This window comes from Anolis carolinensis, unplaced genomic scaffold, assembly GCF_035594765.1.
Source record: "Anolis carolinensis isolate JA03-04 unplaced genomic scaffold, rAnoCar3.1.pri scaffold_14, whole genome shotgun sequence".
Classification (NCBI taxonomy): Eukaryota; Metazoa; Chordata; class Lepidosauria; order Squamata; family Dactyloidae; genus Anolis; species Anolis carolinensis.
The window spans coordinates 10,546,442-10,568,411 of record NW_026943825.1 but is presented as its reverse complement, the minus strand read 5'-3'; the positions used below and the strand labels follow the sequence as shown (position 1 = coordinate 10,568,411).

The following is a 21,970-nucleotide window of genomic DNA, read 5'->3' as shown; positions in this document are numbered from 1 at the left end:
TCACGGTCTTGTTAGTATGGTGTGTGTGTTGTAGCTGTTTTACTCACCCGCAGAATTTTCCACATAAAACTACAAAATCACTTGTGATCAGTTCACTAATGATCTCTCCCTTCTCCTCCATTTACCTGCAATGGGTTGAGTAAGGATCCCATATTTCCCTCTGTTTACCTGCAATCAGTTGAATATCAATTCCTACCTCTCCATTTATCTGCAGTTGGAATGATCTCTACCTTCCCCTCTGTTTACCTTCAATGGGTTGAGTAAGGATCCCACCTTTCCTTGTGTTTACCTGCAATCGATTGAATATCAGTCCCTACCTCCCTCTCCATTTATCTGCAGCTGGAATGATCCCTACCTTCCCCTCTGTTTACCTTCCGTTGGTTGAGTAAGGATTCCTATCTTCTCAGTTTTCCTGTATTTTAGTAAAAAAATTCCTATCTCCCCCTGTTTCCTCCAATTGGTTGAATAATGATCGCAATCCCTATTCCCCCCTCCCATTTTCCTGCAGTTGGTTGAAGAATAATCCCTACTTTCGCCTCCATTTACTAGTGGTTAGTACACTAATGATCCCTACCTTCAATGTTTTCCTACTATTGGTTGAAGAATGATCCCTGCCTTCTCCGTTTTCACATGCTTGGTTGAGTATCGATCCCTACCTTCGTTTTCCTACAATTGATTAACGAGCGATCCCTACCTTCTGTTCCATTTTCCTGTGATTGGTTAAATTCTGGCCCTTTACCTTCTGGATTTTCTCAACTGAGTAACAATCCCTACCTTCTCTTCCGCAACGCTGTCAAACTTTCCTCCCGGCAATATGTCAAGATGTTTAGATTATGATGCAAAGGCTGTAAAACCACGGCTATTCCGCTTTTACTGACTATGGCTGCCTCTTATAGAGTCCTGGGATTTGCAGTTTAGGCAGAGGCTTTTGAAATCCTCAGTTGAAGCTGTCCAGGCCCTCACGAAAACTACAAATCCAAAGAAGGCAGCCGTACGAGTTAAAGCAGAACGGCAGCGGTTTTACTGTGTCGTGTGATCATCTCAATTTGCACTCGGCAGCCTGTCTCTTCCTCTCTCTGTATTGTGGGTTGGCTCACGAAGAGTCTCCTTCTTCCAACCCTTGACTGCCATCTTCGTAACAAGCGCCCTTTTCTTTTACAACTTCCAGGCAGAGAGAAACCAAAAATCATGAGGACTGCAGAGGCTACCATGTTTTCTTACTAGCCGCGTTGCCCTTCGGGCCGTAGATAGTGCCTTCTCCATCTCCGATAGTGAATGTTCCATAATTCCCCCTTTCTTGTTTTGTTTAGAAGGGAAACAAGCATTATATCGTCCAGCATAATAAATGAGGTATTCCAGATCTCCATCAGGACTGACTGAAATCCTCCCATAAAAGTTTCCAAATCAAACCTTGTGTTCATTTACTGTCCTTTCAGCAACTCCCCAGAAAAGACGACTTTGCGTTGGTCCTTTTTTAATTCATTCAAAATACAATGTTTTTTAAAGTCTATGTATGTGAATCTTTTGCAAGCATTGATTGGTAGCCTAATATCATGGCACTGTGTGTGTCTAAATAACATTCTTGCTTTCTGCCACTCTTTCTCTGGATTTCTTTTCCTAAATCTCTCTTCCAAAGATACTTTTATTTCCTCCAGAGCATATAGGTTGGTTTGTGTAGCACTTATCGACGTCAAGGCACAAAACGGCTTTTGGAAAAAGCTGTGTGAGACAATGATCTGAGCAGAAGGGCATCAGTGGGATGGAAAATGCCATAAAAATGAAAGGCGAGAAGGTGGACCATCCCATTTTTCAGCTCAATCTTCGTTGCTTTGTTTTGGGTTTTTCACCAAACGAATGAGACTGCAATTTGGACATCTTTACGGATGAGTATATCAAAACATTTCAACACTTTGAAGGATGTAAAAAGCCTTGCTTTTGTTCTGCGTGCGAGAGACACCCAAAGGATGTCTTCCAGGTTGAAAAACCTTTTGGTACATTGCATTTTGGAAGATAAGATGGCAAAGACTGGCAGAAAAGTGGTCTTAAGGCTCCAGGTACTACAATGATCCCTTGATGAAAGCCGAATTGGGGAGAGAGTGGAGACAAGTCTGATTTGCTTCATCCAGATCTCGAAATCCAGTGGAACGTGGCAGCACCGTAGACACGTGGCCTCTCCAGACTTCTATTACACCACAATGCCCATAATATAAAGCCCATTGGAGGAGATGATGGGACTTGAAGTCCAACGGCATCAAAAGGATCAAACGTTTCCTGGTTTAATTGTTTGTATCCAAAACAGAGGCAGGCTCTTTCCTGGCCATTTTTTGCAACCACACAAATTGCCTTTGGCCGCGATGTCCATCCCCATTTTGGCACAAAGGGATGCACAAAGTCTCCCAACTCTGGGTTGTCGTATGTTTTCCGGGCTGTATGGCCATGTTCTAGAAGCATTCTCTCCTGATGTTTCGCCCACATCTATGGCAGGCATCCTCAGAGGTTGTGAGGTATGGAGAAACTAAGCACGGAAGGTTTATATATATTTGTGGAAAGTCCAGGGTGAGAGAAGAACTCTGTCAGTTGGAGGCCAGTGTGAATGTTGCCGTTAATCACCCTAATTAGCATTGAAAAGCTTCATCCCCTGGCCTTTCCTGCCTGGGGGCATCCTTTGTTCAGAGTCGGGGGGGGGGGGGCAGCTAATGACTGTCCTTCTTATGGTTGAATATACTCATTGGGACCCATTTTCTGGAAGGAGTTTCCTTCCCCAGAAGCCGCTGCTTTTGGGCAAATGTTGGCTTGTGTTCTCTGCCCAGCCTTTCAGCCAAAGGCACAATTACAGATATGCGATTTTGGATAGGGAAATTAATGCAAAGGGCAAGAAGAAACGGATGGCGAAAGTTTAAGACAGATGGTAGAAAAAAAGGAGAGATGTCAGCTCTCCAAAACCGGCCACCTAGTCATTCAGTTTTTGGGTCTCGGATGTCTTCAGGGCTGAGATGTGACGCTCGCCATACTCCAAACCGCCCGCCCTTCCTCCTCCCAGAGAGTCGGAGGTTGTTATTACCATTATTTTTAATGACAGGTTGGCATTGACGTCCCGGCTTTTTTCGGGCGGCTCCCCAATGTTTCCGGTGCCTGACTTTGTGTGTCGTGTCCTGGGTGGATCTTCCCTTCCCTCCTCCGTCTTCCCGTTCCCACTCCGGCCAAGACTCCCACGATCAAGCCTGTGAAATGAACTGGTATTTCTAATATTCATAAGAATAATAAATAAATAAATAAATAATAAAGCACCCTCGAAGGGAACGTGCTAGATATTTGCAGATGTTGTGGGCTTCGGTCTCATTTTTGGGCAGTTGTTTCCACCTGCAGTTGGGAGATATTTTTTGGGTTGGGAAATGATGCTTGAAATCTCAGAATCAAATTGGTTAAATTGCTGTGGTGTCACCGAGAACAAAGGCAGAACAAATTGGTATTATTACTTCCCTGGCACTGAACTTAATGGGAGAAATACCGTACATACTTGAGTATAAACCGACCCGAATATAAGCCGAGGCACCTAATTTTACCATTAAAAACTGGGAAAACATTGACTCCAGTATAAGCCGAGGCTGGTAAATTTCAGAACTAAAAGTAGATATAAATAAAATTACACTAATTGAGGCATCAGAAGGTGAAATGTTTTTGAATATTTACATAAAACTGTAATTTAAGGTAAGGCTTTCCAACTGTGATGAAATCATCATTCCCATCTTCTTCAATGTAAATGTGCTTAATAATAAAGTAAAATAATAAATGTAATAAGACTAACAAATACAGTCAAATAATAAATGCAATAATAAATAGAGTAAAATAATAAATGTAATAACAACAATAATATCAGAGTTAAATAAACGTATTAATAGTAATAAAAATAGAGTAAAATAATAAATGTAATAATACCAATAATAATAAATGTACCATATATACTTGAGTATAAGCCGACCAGGACCCTCACCCAAGTATAAGCCGAGGGGTTTTTTTTCAGTCTTAAAAAAAGGCTGAAAACCTAGGCTTATACTTGAGTATATACAGTATATTCATTCTACAGGCTATATACAGTAGAGTCTCACTTATCCAACATAAACGGGCCGGCAGAATGTTGGATAAGCAAATATGTTGGATAATAAGGTGGGATTAAGGAAAAGCCTATTAAACATCAAATTAGGTTATGATTTTACAAATTAAGCACAAAAACATGCTATACCACAAATTTGACAGAAAAAGTAGTTCAATATGCAGTAATGCTATGTAGTAATTACTGTATTTACGAATTTAGCACCAAAATATCACAATGTATTGAAAACATTGACTACAAAAATGCATTGGATAAGCCAGAACGTTGGATAAGCAAGTGTTGGATAAGTGAGACTACTGTATACGGATACAGATATATAGGTACATGCATCTATATGTATATAGGACTTGCAAAAACCTGCAACCATGAGGGGGAAATTCATATATAATTCACATATAAAGATAGATACAGGTATATAAGTACATAGGGATTGCAAATGCATGCAGGGGGTTAATGTCTATATATCCTGTAGGAAGGTTTAAGAAATATTTCGGGGGAAATGCTTTTATAAGATTAATGGATATATATTTTTTCTTCTTCCTGACTTGCAAGGGCTTCTCTCCCTTTTCAAAACATTCCCTTGGTTAAGAGCGAGGGAGGCTTTGCAAAAGAAAACACACTGACAAGGGAAGGTAAGAGAGAAATATATATATTGCAAGCCATGGCCTCCAGGTTCTGTTGCCTGGCCTTGGCCTTGACCCAATTATAAGCCGAGGGAGGCTTTTTCAGATCAAGAAAAGGGCTGAAAAACTCGGCTTATCTTGATGAATAAAGATAGCACCCAACAAAAGTAATAATGGTAGCCCAGCAACACTTTAATGAAGAAAGAGATAGGCAAGCATTTTTCAGATTCTGTATCATTGAGAGGTTCCCAACCTTTTTTTGACCAGGGACCACTCTCCAATATTAGTACTAAAAAAGGTTACAAATCAGTTTTTGGTCAACTTTAGATTCGGCTTGGTTATTTGGGATGCTGATTGAGAAAATTGCATTGGATAGACCACATCAGCTCTAGTTTCTGATACATATACCATCCAGTAATTGCTATCTACTTGCCCACAGAAAACCATATTTAATAATCTAGTGCTGATGTGGTCTATCCAATGCAATTTTCTCAATCAGCACCCCAAATAACACCAGGAACAAGCCTAAAAATTAAGACACCAGGAATTTTTTTTGTTGCGCTGTAATATCATTTGTAGTAGTAACGGTGTGGCTGCAGACTGTGTTTTAGTTCTTGCAGATCACTGGTGGTCCACGGACCACATGTTGGGAACTACCGTATATACTCATGTATAAGCCGACCCGAATATAAGCCGAGGCACCTAATTTTACCACAAAAAACTGGGAAAACATTGACTCTAGTATAAGCCGAGAGCAGTAAATTTCAGAACTAAAAATAGATATCAATAAAATTACACTAATTGAGGCATCAGAAGGTGAAATGCTCTTGAATATTTACATAAAACTGTAATTTAAGGTAAGGCTTTCCAACTTTGTTGAAATCATCATTCCCATCTTCTTCAATGTAAATGTGCTTATGTATCCTTTTAATGATAATAAAGTAAAATAATAAATGTAATAAGACTAACAAATACAGTCAAATAATAAATGTAATAATAATATCAGAGTTAAATAATAAACGTATTAATAGTAATAAAAATAGAGTAAAATAATAAATGTAATAATACCAATAATAATAAATGTACTATATATACTTGAGTATAAGCCGACCCGAATATAAGCCAACCAGGACCCTCACCCAAGTATAAGCCAAGGGTTTTTTTTCAGTCTTAAAAAAAAGGCAAAACTAGGCTTATACTTGAGTATATACAGTATATTCATTCTACAGGCTATATACAGTAGAGTCTCACTTATCCAACATAAATGGGCCAGCAAAACATTGGATAAGTGAATATGTTGGATAATAAGGAGAGATTAAGAAAAAGCCTATTAAACATCAAAAGAAGTTATGATTTTACAAATTAAGCACCAAAACATGTTATACAACAAATTTGACAGAAAAAGTAGTTCATTACACATTAATGCTATGTAGTAATTATTGTATTTACGAATTTAGCACCAAAATATCACGATATATTGAAAACATTGACTACAAAAATGCGTTGGATAATCCAGAATGTTGGATTAGACTCTACTGTATATATATATATATATATAATTTATAAATATATAATATATTGTATAAAGGTAAAGGTTTCCTCCTGACATTAAGTCCAGTCATGTCCGACTTTGGGGGTTGGTGCTCATCTCCATTTCTAAGCCGAAGAGCCGGTGTTGTCCGTAGACACCTCCAAGGTCATGTGGCCACTGGCATGACTTCATGGAGCGCCGTTACCTTCCCGCTGGAGCAGTACCTATTGATCTACTCACATTGACATGTTTTCTAACCGCTAGGTTTGCAGGAACTGGGGCTAACAGCGGGCGCTCATTCCGCTCCCGGGATTTGAACCTGGGACCTTTCGGTCTGCAAGTTCAGCAGCTCAGCGCTTTAACACACTGAGCCACCGGGGGTCCCAAATATATTGTATATACTTTTAATATTGATAATAGTATTATAATGTAATACAATATTATACTAATAATAATACAATATAATAATATTAATTATATTATATATTAAATGTAATATTACTAATAATATTACCATATAATGATATAGTACAATATAGTAATTTAATGCTTATAATATGGATAATAGTATTATAATGTAATACAATATTATACTAATATAGTGTTCCTTCACTACTTCGCGGTTCACTTTTCGTGGATTCGCTGTTTCACGGTTTTTCAATAAACTCTAAAAGACTATTATAAATCATAAAAAATTACAATTGACAGCCTAAGGAAGGGAGGAAGGAGCGCTGAAGGGAGAGAAAAGGAGCCCAAGGGGCAACGGGAGGAGAAGGAGACGATTTATCAACACACAATTGGTTGATAAAGACTTAAAATAGTGTATAACTACTAAAATAATGTATAAGTACAGTAGAGTCTCGCTTATCCAACGTAAACGGGCTGGCAGAACGTTGGATAAGCGAATATGTTGGATAATAAGGAGAGATTAAGTAAAAGCCTATTAAACATTAAATTAGGTTATGATTTTTCAAATTAAGCACCAAAATATCATGTTATATAACAAACTTGACAGAAAAAGTAGTTCAATACACAGTAATGCTATGTAGTAATTACTGTATTTACGAATTTAGCACCAAAATATCATAATGTATTGAAAACATTGACTACAAAAATGCGTTGGATAATCCAGAATGTTGGATAAGCGAGTGTTGGATAAGTGAGACTCTACTGTATTAAAATAAATATAGCGTCCCTACTTTGCAGATTTTCACTTATTGCGGGTGGTCCTGGAACCTGACCCCAGCGATAAGTGAGGGAACACTGTACAATATTATACTAATAATAATATAATATATTAATTATATATTATATATTAAATGTAATATTACTCGTCCATGAGGTCACGAAGAGTCGGAAACGACTATGCGACAGAGAGAATATTACTAATAATATTACCATATAATGATATAGTACAATATAGTAATTTAATGCTTATATTGTGCTATGCTAATAATATATTTTATGTACATTTGATTTGTCCCTTCTGAGTTTTAGAAAAGTCCTGAAAACATGGCTATGTGCCCAGGCTTTTGAAGATTAAATGGTAAAGACGACCCCGGACTGATTTACGGCTACAGCATGAGGATTTTGGAGGAATGGATTTTAATCATATGTTTTATATTTTTATATTGTTTTAATTGTTTTATTGGATTTTCATTGCTGTTTTAATTATGCGTAGGCATTGAATTGTTGCCAATTTGTACGCCGCCCTGAGTCCCTTCGGGTGAGAAGGGCGGGATATAAATGTTGTAAATAAATAAATAAATAAATAAATTTGTAAGCCGCTCTGAGTCCCCTCCGGGGTGAGAAGAGCGGGATATAAATGTAGTAAATAAATAAATTTACCTTTACCTATAATAATCTGATGTGTTGCAGTTCCCCCTTTTGGCCACTAGAGGTCGGGCTCGCATAAGTTTCTGCCTGTGAGCTGCGCGTCTTTATCTTTCTGCGCCTCCAGGGGGCGCTACTGAATTCCTTTTTGGGCTTTTTTTTTTTTTTTAACTCCCATTCCTCCACCCTCTGGTTAATTCACAGCAAATATCTTTTTTTTTTCCAGGAGAAAGGAGGCAGGCAAACGTAGGAAGCTTACCTGTCCTTACCTGCCTTCCTTCCTTCCTGTTGGCCCAGCCCATGCAGAGAGGAAGAGCAGAGAGTTTGCTCTAGTTTTACTATATAGTTGGGGTTGGGAAAAAGCAGTTTGGAGGAGAAAGGAGTCCCCATTCAAAAGAAAAAGGAAGGATTAGGCATTAAAACCACCTGGGAGCAAGATGGGACTTTGATCAGCTTCCACCTGCGAGGATTTTTCCATTGCAAGCCAGGAGTTGGAGAGTCCATCCGGGAAACTTCCATCATGGTGAGTGCACTGCTTGCCTTTTATTTATCCTTGGGAAACAATAAACTATCCCCCTCCCCTTGATTTTAATTGGAATTTGGGAGAAGAAGGGAGTTAAAGTGAACTCCAAAAGGTTTGGCAAAGTTTGACCAACTTTACAGCTCAAGAGAGCTTAGTATAGTCACTTGAGTTTGTTTTTGCTTCTCTGAAGCTTTTGGCTTGTTTCCCTATTTATTTTTTTCTCCCCCAAGAGGAAAATATATTATGTAAGCCTATAATAATATTATTATATATCTCATTTATAATATATATGTATATTTATAAATAATATTTATATATAAATAATATAATTGTATAGATTATTTCTATATAATTGTATATAACATATTGTATTTTATATATAGCATATATATTTAAATAATATTTATATAATATTTGTATATAAATAATATAATTTTATAGATTATTTCTATATATTTAATTATATATAAAAACAATTATATATCTTTTAGGCTCCCTGGACTGCTAGAAATTGGAATAATATAATATTAAATGATAATAATATTACATAAATAATAACAATAATAGAAGGAGGAGTAATAGTAGTAGCATACTGAATTACGTTGCACTCCCCCCCCCCCCCCAAGATTGGGACACAGAGTGACTAATGATTGTGAAAGCGATACAGTTAAAAATCATATAAATAATAATAATAGTAGTAGTAATGGCACAATGATTCCTATACAATTGAAAATATATCAGTTAAAATGTATAATAATAATGTCACAATGATTCCTTCTAATAATTTGAAAGATTTTTATAACAAAGTGTTAATATTTCAATAATAATAATAATAATCATAAAAATGAGTTTACAGTCTACCTAATGTTACAGGATGGAAATTCAGACTTATCTAATTGTCTCTAAGAAGGAATTATTATTATTATTATTATTATTATTATTATTATTATTATTATTATTATATTATAATAAAATAATACATATTATATTATAATTTATTATCTATATATATAAATGAGTGATGGCATCACGGCGACCCACAAAACAACAAAACTACAGGCCCCCCAACCTCGAAATTTGACAACACAACCCATCATCCACGCCTCTAGGTTGATACAACAAAAAGAAAAGAAAAATAAAGTCCTAATTTGAGAGAGAGGAATAATTGTTTTTATCCAATTGCTGCCAGTTTAGAGGGCTAATCTCTGCCCACTTGGTCTCCTAGCAACCAACTCAGCCAAGGGACAGCCAGGTTTCAGTTAGGGGACAGGCAGATTTAGGCCTCACTTAGGCCTCTTCCACAGATTATCTAATTTGCACTGGATTATATGGCAGTGTAGACTCAAGGCCCTTCCAACATACTTCGCCACAGCAACGCGTGGCCGGGCACAGCTAGTTAGAATATAATATACTAGCTGTGCCTGGCCATGCGTTGCTGTGGCTAGGACTTAATTTTTCTTTTCTTTTTGTTGTATGAATGTAGAGGCGTGGATGAGAGGTTGTGCTGTCAATTTTCGAGGTTGTGGGGCATTTAGTTTAGTTGTTTTGTTCGGTGCCGTGATTCCATTACCCTTTTATATATATATATAGATAATAATACAAGCGCCCTCAGTGGCGCAGCAAGTTAAACCACTAAGGTGCTGAACTTGCTGACCCAAAGGTTGGTGGTTCGAATCTGAGGAGAGGTGAGTTCCTGCTGTTAGCTCCAGCTCCTGCCAACCTAGCAGTTCGAAAACATGCAAATGTGAGTAGATCACATTTCTCTGGCGGGAAGGTAATGGAGGTGTCGGCCACATGACCTTGGAGGTGTCTATGGACAACGCCGACTCTTTGGCTTAGAAATAGAGGTAAGCACCACCACCGACAACAAAGACAACAACAGTCATAGTCATAATTATAATCATAAAAATTCCTCTATGGTATAATTGTGGTGGATGTCCTTCCTGTCACTGGGGTTCACTATTATCCACGGTTTCTCAGATACAGGGGTCATACCGTTGTTGTCTTTTAAAGACATTGAAACCCAAAATCCCTTCTTTCTTTTTAGTTTCACCTCTGACTCTTTCCTCTTTTTTTCAAGGGAAGGCTGAGCAACACATTTCTTTTTTTCCTCATCCATTTCCGCCGCCTAAACTGGGGCTGAATCACCTTCCCAAATTGCAAGGTTGAGAAACAATCCGTTCGGAAATAGCTCTCGGACTATTTTCTGACTTTTTTCCGGAGCTGGTTGAAAAAAAGAAAATAAAAGAGAGGGAAGGATTGGACGTTTTGGGTGCATCTACACTGGGGAATGACTGTGTATACGCGAGTATAAGCCTAGTTTTTCAGCCCTTTTTTAAAGACGGAAAAAGCCCCCCTCGGCTGATACTCGGGTGATGGTCCTGGTTGGCTTATAACATTACTGCGTATTGAACTACTTCTTCTGTCAAATTTGTTGTCTAACATGATGTTTTGGTGCTTAATTTGTAAAATCGTAACCTAATTTGATGTTTAATAGGCTTTTCCTTAATCCCTCCTTATTATCCAAGATAATCGCTTATCCAAGCTTCTGCCGGCCTGTTTAGCTTGGATAAGTGAGACTCTACTGTAATAATAATAATAATAATAATAATATACTGGAGAAGGGATACTAAATCTGTATACAATGTTGTTGTTGTTGTGTTGCTGCTGCTGTTGTTATTCAGGATAAAGGATACTATACCTGTATAGTAAATAGTAATAGTAATAATAATAATAATAATAATAGTTGTAGTAGTAAGGTTTTGTCCTGACGTTAAGTCCAGTCGTGTCCAACTCTGGGGGTTTGGTGCTCATCTCCATTTCTAAGCCGAAGAGCCGTCGTTGTCCATAGACACCTCCAAAGTCGTGTGGCCACAGGCATGACTGCATGGAGCTGGAGCAGTACCTATTTATCTACTCGCATTTGCATGTTTTCGAACTGTTCAGTTGGCAAAAGCTGGAGCTGACAGTAGGAGCTCACCCCGCTCTCTGGATTCGAACCTCCGACCTTTCAGTCGGCCAGTTTAGCATTTCAGCGATTTAACCCACTGCGCTACATGGGGCTCCTAATACTAATAGTAAGCCTGTATAGGATATGAGATGATGATGACGACACTTTTAATACAATTTGGAGAAAGGGTATTATACCTGTATAGGGAATTATAATGATGTTGATTAATAATACATTCTTGGAGAAGGGGAACAAAACCTGTATAGGATGATGATGATAATAATAATAATAATAATAATAATAATAATAATAATAATAATAATACATCACACAGTCCTAGACACTTGGGAAGTGTTTGACTTGTGATTTTGTGATACGAAATCCAGCATATCTATCTTGTTTGCTGTGTCATAATAAAATAATAATAATAATAATAGAAAACAAAATCGTAATGAATTGTAATGTAAATATCTGATATGCAGGATGTATTTTCATTCACTGCACCAAATTTGGCACAAATACCCGATACGCCCAAATTTGAATACTGATAGGGTTGGGGGGGAGGGGGAGAAATGATTTTGTCATTTAGGAGTTATAATTTCTGGGATTAATAGTTCACGTGCAATCAAAGAGCATTCTAAACTCCACCAATGTTGGAACTGAACCAAACTTGGCACGCAGAACTCCCATGACCAACAGGAAATACTGGAAGGGTTTGTTGGATACGGACCTTGATTTTGGGAGTTGTAGTTCATCCATATCCAAAAAGTACTGTGGGCTCAAACAATGATGGATCTGGACCAAACTTGGCATGAATACTCAATATGCCCAAATGTGAGCACTGGTGGAGTATGTGCAAAATAGACCTTGGCATTTGGGAGTTGTAGTTGCTGGGATTTATAGTTCACCTGCCATCAAAGAGTTCCTTGAACCCCACCAATGATAAAATTGGCCCACACAGAATCCCACGACCAACAGAAAATACTGGAGGGATTTGGGAGAAATTGACAATGATTTAGGGGAGATGTAGTTCACCTACCTCTGGGTGAGAAGGGATATTAAACCTGTATAGGAAATTATAATGTTGCCTCTCCTGCTAACAACAACAACAATAATAACTAATATATTTCTGAATCAGGAATGCTTATATAGGATATTATTATTATTATTATTATTATTATTATTATTATTATTATTATTATTTTCTATATAAGTATTCCTGATCCAGAAATATATTACTGTTATTATTGTTGTTGTTGAAAAATTATTATTATTATTATTATTATTATTATTATTATTATTATTTCTGGATAAGGGACACCAAAATGGTCAGGTAAATTATTACCATTGTTTCCAGTAAAAAATGCTAAACTTGTATAAGATAGAATAATAATGACCATAATAATACCCCTCAACCTCTGAGGATGCCTGCCATAGATGTGGGTGAAATGTCAGGAGAGAATGCTTCTGGAACATGGCCAGACAGCCTGGAAAACTCACAACAACCCAATGATGATGATAATGATGATAATAATAATAACAACTATAACAATAACAATATAATAATAGTAATAATAATAATAATTACAATAAAAATAACAATATAATAATAATTATAATAATAGTATACTGCTAATAGTAGTAGTAGTAATAATAATAATAGTAACTATAACAATAACAATATAATAATAGTAGTAACATCAACAATAACAATATAATAATAATTATAATTATAGTATAATAGTATATTGCTAATAATAATAGTAGTAATAATAATAATAGCAACTATAACGATAACAATATAATAATAGTAGTAGTAGTAATAATAATAATAGTAACTATAACGATAACAATATAATAATAGTAGTAGTAATAATAACAATAAAAATTACAATATAATAATCATAATAATAGTATAATAGTATACTGCTAATAATAGTAGTAGTAGTAGTAATAATAATAATAATAATAATAATAATAGCAACTATAACGATAACAATATAATAATAGTAGTAGTAGTAAAGGTAAAGGTTTCCCCTGACGTTAAGTCCAGTCATGTCTGACTCTGGGGGTTGGTGCTCATCTCCATTTCTAAGCCGAAGAGCCGGCGTTGTCTGTAGACACCTCCAAGGTCATGTGGCCGGCATGACTGCATGGAATGCTGTTACCTTCCTGCTGGAGCGGTACCTATTGACCTACTCACATTGGCATGTTGAAATGCTGCTTGTTTTCCTGTCCGTTTGGGGCAAAACCTGTGCGCAGGTCCAGGCTTGACCCAGCGTTTCAGCCTCCAGGCTCAAGGACGATAGGGATTTGAGTCACGCTCCCGGTTTCTTCCTCTTTCTCCTTCCCAAAAACAGGGAACAAACTTTCCGGGCCTCTCCCCTGATACCAGCGTAGGATTATCCCCAGCCTCAAGGTTTCCCGACCCAAAGATGACACTTTGCTACATACCGAAACGGGTTGCTCATGGTTTGCCACACGCAGAGTAAACATGTTCCCCTGTTTGGAAAATATATGGCTGTTCAAGGGATGCTTCTTTCCCATTTACTTAATGGTGGATATAAATAAACATAATAATCAAGCAGAGTGGAGGGTGAGTCCTGGCACCAAAACAACTGAATGGGGAGGAGGGACCGGAAGCAGCCAAATGCATGGAAAAAAGGAATCAAGCCTTTCCCATTGTGTCCGGCCCTTTACCCCCAAAGGCCATGCAGTCCAAACCCACAGGTGCAGAAGGCACCATTCAAGCCCTCCCGACAGATGGCCACTAGGACTGTTATAAAGATATGTCATAGAATCCTAGAGTTGGAAGGGCCATCTTATTATGATTTATTATTAGAAACATTTATATCCCACTCTTCTGATCCTGAAGGGGACTCAGGGCGGTTTACAAGTAAGTGTGTGTGTGTGTGTGTGTGTGTGTGTGTATATATATATATATATTATAATAATAATGTAGAGTCTCGCTTATCCAATGTAAACGGGCCGGCAGGACGTTGGATAAGCGAGTGTTGGATAAGTGAGACTCTACTGTAATAATAATAATAATTTTATTCTTGTACCCCGCCTCTATCTCCCCGCAGGGACTCAGGGTGGCTTACAAATGCAAAAGAGTATACATACAAAAACATCAAATACTGAAAACGCACAAATGAAAAATTAAAGCATACAATTAAAATCAAACCATTAATAAGACAAAGTTAAAACACATCAATAAAAACATAAGGATGGGCCGATCAAAGTGCACTAAGTGAGACTTGTAAAGATGGAGGAAGTTAAAAGTGCTATAAGAACATGGGGGAGAACCAAAAATTAGTTTGAACATACAATACACATCTATCTATCTATCTATCTATCTATCTATCTATCTATATAAATGAGTGATGGCATCACGGCGACCGACAAAACAACAAAAGTACAGGCCCCCCAACCTCAAAATTTGACAACACAACCCATCATCCACGCCTCTAGGTTGATACAACAAAAAGAAAAGAAAAATAAAGTCCTAATTAGAGGGAGAGCAATAATTTTTTTTTATCCAATTGCTGCCAGTTAGAGGGCTAATCTCTGCCCACTTGGTCTCCTAGCAACCGACTCAGCCCAGGGGACAGGCAGACTTAGGCCTCACTTAGGCTTCTTCCACAGATTATCTAATTTGCACTGGATTATATGGCAGTGTAGACTCAAGGCCCTTCCACACAGCTATATAACCCATTTATAATCTTATATCATCTGCTTTGCACTGGATTATCTTGACTCCACACTGCCATATAATCCACTTCAATGGGCATTTTATACAGCTGTGAAGAAGGAGCCTCATATAATCCAGTTCTAAGCAGATAATATAAGATTATTGATCTACAGTAGATATATTGCACTTATCCAACATAAACAGGCCGGCAGGATAAGTGAATATGTTGGATAATAAGAAGGGATTCAGGAAAAGCCGATTAAACATCAAATTAGGTAATCGTTATACAAATTAAGCACCAAAACATTATATTATACAACAAATTTGACAGAAAAAGTAGTTCCATGCGCAGTAATGCTATGTAGTAATTACAGTAGGGTCTCACTTATCCAACATTCGCTTATCCAACGTTCTGGATTATCCAACACATTTTTGTAGTCAATGTTTTCAATATATCGTGATATTTTGGTGCTAAATTCATAAATACAGTAATTACTACATTGCATTACTGTGTATTGAACTACTATTTCTGCCAAATTTGTTGTCTAACATGATGTTTTGGTGCTTCATTTGTAAAATCATAACCTAATTTGATGTTTAATAGGCTTTTCCTTAATGCCTTCTTATTATCCAACATATTCGCTTATCCAACATTCTGCCGGCCCGTTTATGTTGGATAAGTGAGACTCCACTGTACTGTATTTACAAATTTACCACTAAAATATCACAATGAATTTAAAACACTGACTACAAAAACATTGATTACGAAAAGGCAGCCTGCGTTGGATAATCCAGAACATTGTATAAGCGAATGTTGGATAAGTGAGATTCTACTTTAATATGAAATAATTACTGGGATAGAATAATGCAGAACAATATAATCTCTAAAACCAGGACAGTAAATAAAGAGCAATACTCTTTAAAGCAGGGAAATTGGAAATTCCACAAAGGAAACAATCAGGGCCAGCTAACACCTCCCAAGAAAGGATTCTTCCAGAAAGGAAGCTGAGAAGGGAGTGAAGCACTGTGTATTACCAAAGTCATTATTATTACTATGAATACTATTATTATTATTATTGTTGTTGTTGTTGTTGTGTTGCGGTCAACTGTGAAAATGAATACAATCTGGCTCCAAGTATTCAAAAACACTAAAATCAGAATATATAAAAATTAATGTGGTATAATAAAACAGAACAGTACAATCTCCAAAATCAGAACACTAAATAAAGAACAACACTCTGAAAACAGGGGAATTCCAGATAGGAAACAATCAGGGCCAGCTAACACCTCCCAACAAAGTATTCCCATCATCAAAGTCTGGCAAATCCTCTGTTTTCTCAGGGCCACAGATAGTAGAAGCAGATAAAATATCACAAACAACACCACTCTGAAAACAAGGGAATTCCAGACAGGAAACAATCAGGGCCAGGTAACACCTCCCAACAAAAAATTCACTCAGGGAGGAAACAGCCAGGCTTTAAAGCTGCAAGGCCATTACATGCTAATCATTTTCCCTAATTGCAGCATTCATACTTGCCTCCAACAGACAAAAAAACCCAATCAGAAATACTGTATATTCACAACCTTTAGGAAATAATATCCCCTGATGGCGCAGCGTGTTAAAGCGCTGAGCTGCTGAACTTCTGGACTGAAAGGCCACAGGTTTGAATTGGGGGAGCGGAGAGAGCCCCCACTGTTAGCCCCAGCTTCTGCCAACCCAGAAGTTTGAAAACATGCAAATGTGAGTGCATCGATAGGTACTGCTCCGGCGGGAAGGTAACGGCGCTCCATGCAGTCATCCCACATGACCTTGGAGGAGTCTACGGACAACGCCGGCTCTTCGGCTTAGAAATGGAGATGAGCACCAACCCCCAGAGTAAGACACGACTGGACTTAATGTCAGGGGAAAACGTTTACCCTTTACCTTCATTACCACCAATTCCTCAATACTTTATTTCCCAGACCACCAGACTTCGCCACAGCAATATATTATACTAGCTGTGCCCTGCCACGCGTTGCTGTGGCCAATTAGAATTGCACTGAATAGCCTCACTGCTTGTAAGCCTGTGCGCTTTTTATATAGGGGCCTCTTTACTTGGACTGGTTGAATGGGACAGAGTGCCCTGATGGGTTCCAAAAGTGAGGGTTTTACATCTAAGGGAAATCTTGGTTGGCCAGGTTGAAGAGGAGTGAATAGTCTTGCTGTTTGGAAGCCTGGCCGCTTTCTACCTTGTGGAATTGTTGGTTGGCCAGGTGGAATAGTAATGAATAGTCTGAGTGTAGGAAGTATGAATGTTGCAATTAGTTACCTTGACTAGCATTGAATGGCCTTGCAGGTTCGAGGCCTGGCTGTTTTCTGGTTGAGGGAATCCTTTTTTGGGAGGTGTTATCTGGGTCTGATTGTTTGTTGTGTGTTTGTTAATATTGTTGTGTGTTTGTTGTGTGTTAATATTATTAATATTACCATCTGGTCCAACTCCACGCAGGAAGACACCATTCGATCCCCCCCCTTTCGACAGATGGCCATCCAGCCTTTGCCAAAAAACCTCCAGAAAAGGAGACTTCACCAGACTCTGAGGCATTTGTGTGTGTGTGGAGATTATATATATATATATATATATATATACACACACACACACACACACACACACACACACACACACACACACAGTAGAGTCTCACTTATCCAACATAAACGGGCCGGCAGAACGTTGGATAAGCGAATATGTTGGATAATAAGGAGGGATTAAGGAAAAGCCTATTAAACATCAAATTAGGTTATGCTTTTACAAATTAAGCACAAAAACATCATGCTATACCACAAATTTGACAGAAAAAGTAGTTCAATACACAGTAATGCTATGTAGAAATTACTGTATTTACAACTTGACACCAAAATATCACGATATATTGAAAACATTGATTACAAAAAAGTGTTGGATAATCCAGAATGTTGGATAAGCGAGTATAAGTGAGACTCTACTGTATATATGTATACTAGCTGTGCCCAGCCACGCGTTGCTCTAGCAAAGTGTGGTGGTATGGGAAACAAAGTATTGAGGAACACAACTGAGGGGGTTGCTAGGACACGAAGTGAGCGAGGCCTAAAGGGGGTGGGGCCTACCGTTCTAACTGGCAGCCAGGAGGAGAACGGCTCTTCCTCATTCTCTATTACTTGGACTTTATTTTTCTAGGGTTTTTTTTTTTATCGAAAGGCACAGATTGGATGACTATGTCTTTTGTGGCCAAATGTGGTGTGATTGGGTTCAGTGGTTTTGTTGTTTACTCCATGGGAAAAATGCACATTACATCTTTATATACTGTACTAGCTGTGCCCGGCCACGCGTTGCTGTGGCAACGTATGGTGGTATGGGAAATAAAGTATTGAGGAACTGGTGGTAGTTAAGGTCAAGGGTAAAGGTTTTCCCCTGACATTAAGTCCATTATAAATGGGTGATATAGCTGTGTGGAAGGGCCTTGAGTCTACACTGCCACATAATCCAGTTAAAATCAGATAATCAGTATTTTATAGGCAGTGTGGAAGAGGCCTGAGGCCTAACTCTGCCTGTCCCCTGGGTTGAGTGGGTTGCTAGGAGACCAAGTGGGCGGAGCTTAGCCTTCTAACTGGCAGCAATTGGATAAAGACAATTATTCCTCTCCCTCTAATTAGGACTTTATTTTTCTTTTCTTTTTGTTGTATGAACATAGAGGCATGGATGAGGGGTTGTGCTGCCAAGTTTAGTGTTTCTGGAATGTGTAGTTTTGTTGTTTTGTCCTAGGCCAAAATTTCATGACCCTTTTATATATATAGATATACTCGAGTATAAGCCTAGTTTTTCAGCCCTCTTTTTAAGACTGAAAAAGCCCCCCTCGGCTCATACTCAGGTGAGGGTCCTGGTTGGCTTATATTTGGGTCAGCTTATACTTGAGAATATATGGTACATTTATTGATTTTCTCTATTATTATTATTGGTATTATTATTATTATTATTATTATTATTATTATTATTGTTATTTTAGGGTTTTTATAATTGAAAGACATAGATTGGATGACTATGTATTTTGTGGCCAAATTTAGTGTGATTTGGGTCAGTGGTTTTGTTGTTTACTCAGTCTTACAAACGTACATTACATTTATATATATATATATATATATATATATATATAGAGAGAGAGAGAGAGAGAGAGAGAGAGAGAGAGAGAGAGAGAGAGAGAGAATATCCATATGTATGTATATGCATGTATGTGTGTGTGTAGGTAACCCAAGATTCAGTCTAGGTCTTCCTTTGGGTCTCATTTAAGAAAATTGGACATAAATACTAGTACTGCTAATAATAATCCTAATGCCAAGCCATGTGCATGTCAGTCCCTCGGCATGTTCCTGTGTTGCCCCAAATACCTCGAACCCCTTTTTAAGAGGTAGGTGCGACCGCTTCTGTTTGCATGATGACCGCCTGGGCGGGATGCCGTGGAAGGGCGCGGTGTGTGTTTGCTCTGCAAACAAGGGCCTCCTTGCATTCCTTTCGGCAGCCTGGAATCTGCAGGAGACATTGCCAAACGTCCCTTTCCCTTCCCGTTTTGCCCCTTTGGAACAATGGAAGGGATCCTGGCAAAGGCAGAAGGTTTGCATTGAGCGCTTCATCCCCTTTGCAAACCCCGAGGCGAAATAGAATCTATTCTCCTGAAGGAGATGGAATTGTATTTAGTTACCTTGCTTCAATCAGGAAAGGAGAGCAGAGTGGAGGGTGAGCCCTGGCACTGCGGCACCAAGAAAAGGAAGGAAGAAACTTCTGGGAAATAATAATAATAATAATAATAATAATAATAATAATAATAATAATAATAATAATAAAGAACCTGCTTTGATTGAAGTCAAAAATCAGAAACTCCTCAAAGCACAGCAGACAAAAAAATCAGTACAAGAAAACCGCACTACAAACTAGAGCTGACAGCTGGCACAACAAATCATTGCATGGAAAGTTCCTTGACAAAATTGAAGGAAAAGCTGATAAGGAGAAGACATGGCTCTGGCTCACGAATGGAATCCTGAAGAAGGAGACAGAAGGCCTGATCCTTGCAGCCCAGGAGCAAGCCATCAGGACAAATGGACCGGGCTGTGGCACAGGCTGGAAAGCAAGCCAGCTGCAACAAATCAACAAATCACTCTGACCAAGAGGTCATGAATTTGAGGCCAGCCCAGTGCCTGCGTCTTGTCTCTGTCTCTGTTCTATGTCATGGCATTGAATGTTTGCCTTTATGTGTGCAATGTGATCCGCCCTGAGTCCCCTTCAGGGTGAGAAGGACAGAATATAAATGCTGTAAATAAATAAATAATAAACAGAGGCCATTAAGGCCAAGATCAAAAAATCAGCTGATGACCCAAAATGCAGACTGTGCAAGGAAACCGACGAAACCATTGATCATATCCTCAGCTGTTGCAAGAAAATCGCACAGACTGACTACAAACAGAGGCACAACTATGTGGCCCAAATGATTCATTGGAACTTATACCTCAAGTACCACCTCCCAGCAGTAAAGAACTGGTGGGATCACAAACCTGCAAAAGTCTTGGAGAATGAGCATGCAAAGATACTGTGGGACTTCCGAATCCAGACTGACAAAGTTCTGGAACACAACACACCAGACATCACAGTTGTGGAAAAGAAAAAGGTTTGGATCATTGATGTCGCCATCCCAGGTGACAGTCGCATTGACGAAAAACAACAGGAAAAACTCAGCCGCTCTCAGGACCTCAAGATGGAACTGCAAAGACTCTGGCAGAAACCAGTGCAGGTGGTCCCGGTGGTGATGGGCACACTGGGTGCCGTGCCAAAAGATCTCAGCTGGCATTTGGAAACAATAGACATTGACAAAATCACGATCTGCCAACTGCAAAAGGCCACCCGAGTGGGATCTGCACTCATCACCTGAAAATACATCACACAGTCCTAGACGCTTGGGAAGTGTTCGACTTGCGATTTTGTGATATGAAATCCAGCATCTCTATCTTGTTTGCTGTGTCATACAATAATAATAATAATAATACAGTAGAGTCTCACTTATCAAATACTCACTTATCCAACGTTCTGGATTATCCAAGGCATTTTTGTAGTAAATGTTTTCAATACATCGTGATATTTTGGTGCTAAATTCATAAATGGAGTGGATGATGAAGCAGCTGCTCCCCCCTGTGGCCAGAATCGAACATCCCCTCAAGAGAAGGTTAAATTGCCTCTGCGTCTGTCTGTCTCTGTCTCTGTTCTATGTTTATATGGCATTGAATGTTTGCCCTATGTGTGTATAATGTGATCCACCCTGAGTCCCCTTCGGGGTGAGAAGGGCGCTATATGAATACTGTAAATAAATATAGTAGAGTCTCACTTATCCAAGCTAAATGGGCCGGCAGAAGCTTGGATAAGCAAATATCTTGGATAATAAGGAGGGATTAAGGAAAAGCCTATTAAACATCAGATTAGGTTATGATTTTACAAATTAAGCACCAAAACATGATGTTATACAACAAATTTGACAGAAAAAAGTAGTTTAATATGCAGTAATGTTATGTTGTAATTACTGTACTTACAAATTTAGTACCAAAATATCATGATATATTGAAAACATTGACTACAAAAATGCCTTGGATAATCCAGAACCTTGGATAAGCGAGGCTCGGATAAGGTAAAGGTAAAGGTTTCCCCTGATGTT

The 21,970-nt window shown here is 38.4% G+C and overlaps 1 protein-coding gene across 1 annotated transcript in view; it reads left to right on the top strand.

Annotated features, from left to right (window-relative positions):
• The first annotated feature begins 8,290 nt into the window (after window positions 1-8,290).
• LOC100566259 (unconventional myosin-Ie) overlaps window positions 8,291-21,970 on the top strand; it is a 90,853-nt gene continuing 77,173 nt past the window's right edge. Inside the window, exon 1 of the mRNA XM_062965156.1 lies at window positions 8,291-8,621. Coding sequence (XP_062821226.1) covers window positions 8,619-8,621 — 3 coding nt within the window. The 5' untranslated portion in view covers window positions 8,291-8,618. The remainder of the gene's footprint in view (window positions 8,622-21,970) is intronic.